The sequence below is a fragment of the Dermacentor albipictus genome, chromosome 1 (assembly GCF_038994185.2).
Source record: "Dermacentor albipictus isolate Rhodes 1998 colony chromosome 1, USDA_Dalb.pri_finalv2, whole genome shotgun sequence".
Lineage (NCBI taxonomy): Eukaryota > Metazoa > Arthropoda > Arachnida > Ixodida > Ixodidae > Dermacentor > Dermacentor albipictus.
Window position 1 is genome coordinate 51,262,494 of NC_091821.1, and position 3,871 is coordinate 51,266,364.

General features: G+C 46.9%; 1 protein-coding gene across 1 annotated transcript; it reads left to right on the forward strand.

The window, feature by feature from the left end:
• The first annotated feature begins 2,195 nt into the window (after positions 1–2,195).
• RfC4 (replication factor C subunit RfC4) lies at positions 2,196–3,541 on the forward strand. The gene has a single exon (XM_065444382.2). It carries the CDS (start codon positions 2,314–2,316, stop codon positions 3,325–3,327), a length of 1,014 nt encoding a protein of 337 aa, XP_065300454.1. The 5' UTR covers positions 2,196–2,313; the 3' UTR covers positions 3,328–3,541.
• The last annotated feature ends 330 nt before the right edge of the window (positions 3,542–3,871 follow it).

The following is a 3,871-nucleotide window of genomic DNA, read 5'->3' on the forward strand; positions in this document are numbered from 1 at the left end:
AGGGACGTAAGCCGGCCGGGGTACCCCCTAGCAACGCATGCCCGGTACTGCACTATCGCCGGGATCAGCACACACATTCCTATTGCCCATACGGACGTAATTAGCTGGCCAAGGTGCCCTTCCTGGGAATGCATGCGAGGGCAGAGGTAAACACTGCAGCTTCGCTGTAAAAAGTAATTAAAGGGCCCCTGAAACGGTTCGGACAAATTTTGTAGGCGCGTAGGGTACAGCTTAAGTAGAACATTCGCACCACAATTTAAGTGAAGCGTTACGTATTAATGGAGCTGCAAGCGATTAGAAGTTACCCTCCTCCCTAGCTATGCTTTTCCTCCTCAACTCGCTCGCCGAGCGAGCGGCGCTAAGCTCCGCCTTCACTGGTTCAGCGTCACGATGCGACGTCACATCGCTCACTTCCGGTTGTTTAGGAGCACGCCCCCTCCCGCGCGAGACATCTCCGCTAGCCGCTTGGCCGTCGACCGAGAGCTATCGAAGCAGCGTGCGTTGCGAGCATTCTGTCGTAGCGCCGAACGTGTCCGGTACTCCGCTAAAAACAGGCAAGCTGGTCATTTCGGCAAATGACTGGAGGCATAAACTCAAGCTGATGAAGGAACTTTAGCGTAGACGTACATGAGCAGCCTGATCGGTCTGCACGGTCCAGACACTTGCTGGCGCAGCGCTTAACCAGTCAAACAAAGTGCTAATATTGCTCTAACCAAGTGGAAAGCATTTTAAATATTTATAAATCAACGTGTTGATGATTACACTCCTGCGAAAAATACACACCAGCAGCAAAGAATACACTTCGTTGCTGCTACTGTGTATGGTTGAGCTCTGTGCCACCAGGTGGCTGCACCGTGCAGACCGTTCACATTTGCCCTTCTGCTCATCTCGTGGCTCATCCCGGCACAGTCAAGCGGCCAGACCCTGTCCCCTTGCGCTTGCGTTTGCCCTAATACTGGACTCGCGGTTTGCAGGTCGCTAGGTTTGCAGTCCACAAGGCAACAAAGTCGAATCATAGTGCTCGCGAAAAGACTGAGACCGACTCTGACCGCGGAGCTCTCGTCAAAATGGAGTACGTTGTAACACAAGCGGACGACACTTGCTGTGTGCCGGAAGTGCTGAAGTGTACTAAAAAACTATTCTTGTGTATTCTCTTTAAGTTATTTTCTTTTTACAAAAACAAAGTAACTAACATTCCAACTATTACGAGCATCATTTGTTCACCATAAAGTTGGAAAAATTATCGACCACGCGCCCTGGTCAGCCAATCAGATAGCTCGCCCATGTGACGTAATATGGGTTATTTGCATCATATGGGTAGGGGCGGCTTAAAATTCCGCCGAGCAGTGCGCTGCGATCGGCAGCGATGTGTATTTTTAAAACCTTATAATAAATTACACGCTTTACGCAGAGCACTTAGATGCATCAATTAATGATCAGAAGAACCTACTCTAACGACTCAGTACGTTTGTAGAAAATCGCCAAAATCGTTTCAGGGTCCCTTTAAGCCAGATGACGAATATTTCAAAGCGAAGCTTTCTTTGCCTCTTCCTTTGACTTTCCCACTGCTGCTGCTGCTGATGTCTGGCACACTGAGTCAGGGGGTGGTTCAGAGCGTGTATATGCATGGAAGGAGCGTGGCAGAGAAGAAGAGAGACGCAAGAAACTCGTTTTGCACCATACCACGTCGAATGTGCACAATGCCCTCTAGTATTGTGTTAGACTTTGTCTTGAATTTTTTTTTGTAGTTTTCCGTTTAGTGCATTGTGTGGTGTTAAGCGAAATTATCATGAGCTGTAAGTAATAATACTGAACGCCTGAATGCATGCCATTGCTTAGCGTGTTTATTGCGCGGTTCTATTTTTGTGTTGTTCTTTTCGTGATGTCTTGGTGCTCTGGGAAAAATAAAACAGGGCATTTGCAATGTAGACCGCATTTGCCTTATCATGAATTTGCCTGCGTTTCTGCACTTCTTGCGCTTGTGCAGCATCCGTTTTCCGTGCCGCATGGCCTCCGTAACGATGTGCGCGGAAGTCGTGCGTGCTCATGCGTGGAAAAACTAATATGTAGGTATTCGTGCCGAAAATGAATTCAATATGCTTAAGGAATGACTTCACAAAAAAAAACTAAGCTTTTTGGCTACCCAAAAATTTCGATTTTGGCTACAGTGGTTGGAGCGATCTGGCAACCCTGGTTTTAGCGCGTTATTTTTTTTGTGCGGTCAAGAGTGGCAGCAGCGCAGCAGTTTCAAAGGCTTCAGTGTGCGCTTCCAGCGTTTTTGTGAAGTCCTGTAACGTGAAAAACCTTGTTGTTATGGCAGAGATCATGGAAATCGACGTGGGAGACAGCCAGAAAAAGAAAGACTGCATTCCCTGGGTGGAAAAGTACCGGCCTGCGAAATTCACCGAAATCGTAGGCAACGATGAGACTATCGCAAGGTTGGAAGTTTTCTCACGGGAAGGCAACGTACCCAACGTAATCCTGTCCGGCCCTCCCGGTGTGGGCAAAACGACAACAATCCTCTGCTTGGCGCGGATCCTCCTCGGGCCCGCATTTCGTGAGGCCGTGCTGGAGCTGAACGCCTCTAACGATAGAGGCATCGATGTTGTCCGAAATAAGATCAAGATGTTTGCTCAGAAGAAGGTGACGCTGCCACCAGGGAAGCACAAGGTAATTATTCTCGACGAAGCAGACAGCATGACTGAGGGAGCGCAGCAAGCCTTGCGTCGCACGATGGAGATCTACTCAAAGACCACGCGATTTGCTCTTGCTTGCAACACTTCGGACAAAATCATTGAGCCAATTCAGTCCAGATGCGCCGTTGTACGCTTCAGCCGCTTGACGGATGCGCAGGTGCTTGCTAAGCTTCTGGACATATGCCAGCGTGAAAATGCCAGCTACTCAGAAGATGGTTTGGAAGCCCTTGTGTTCACTGCACAGGGCGACATGCGCCAGGCAATCAACAACCTCCAGTCGACAGTAGTGGGTTTCGGACACGTGAACAGCCAGAACGTTTTCAAGGTATGTGACGAACCACATCCAGAGCAGATCAAGGACATGCTGCAGTACTGCGTTGACGGTCAGCTAGACAATGCCTACAAGATCATGTTGCACATGTGGAAGCTTGGCTATGCCGCCGAGGACATCATTGTGAACATATTCCGTGTTTGCAAAAGCCACGACATTCGAGAAGACATTAAGCTGGAGTTCATCAAAGAAATAGGCTACACGCAAATGAGAACATTGCAAGGTGTGCACTCCTTGCTTCAGATGGCTGGCCTGCTCTCCCGGCTGTGCTTGAAGAGTCGTCTGTGTAAATCCGACTGAAACTTTGGCGCTAGTAACTTCCCTTCCGTACTCAGTACTGTCTTATACAGCAGTACATCATTATACATATATATATAAAAGAAAAACTCCTAGTTGACTTTTTTTTTTTTTTGCCGTGGCATGCAATCGGCTGTCTAGATACACGAAAATGCTTACAATCATGCTGCTTGCACTAAAATTGTGAAACCGTTGAATAAACTGCTATTCACAGAAACTTACCAGCCCATTCATTTATGAATAAATAGAATGCACAATGAAAACTTTTTTAGAAGCTATGGCAGCCAGAATTGCAGTACTTTGTTTCTAAATATAAATGTATGCATGAGCCAAATATATTTCATGCACTTTATGCTAAACACACTAAACCCAACAAGTCTTCATTGTCATTGTAAATGAACTCAATCAAAAACAGTTTTAAAGAAAGTGCTCATGTGAAACAATACAGAGCCAGTGTTGCATCTAAATGTTCTACAGGCGATTTGAGCACAGTTGTCTCGTAGGTTAAAAAAGAATATTTAGTCCCAGGATAAGTTGTTTTGAAGTT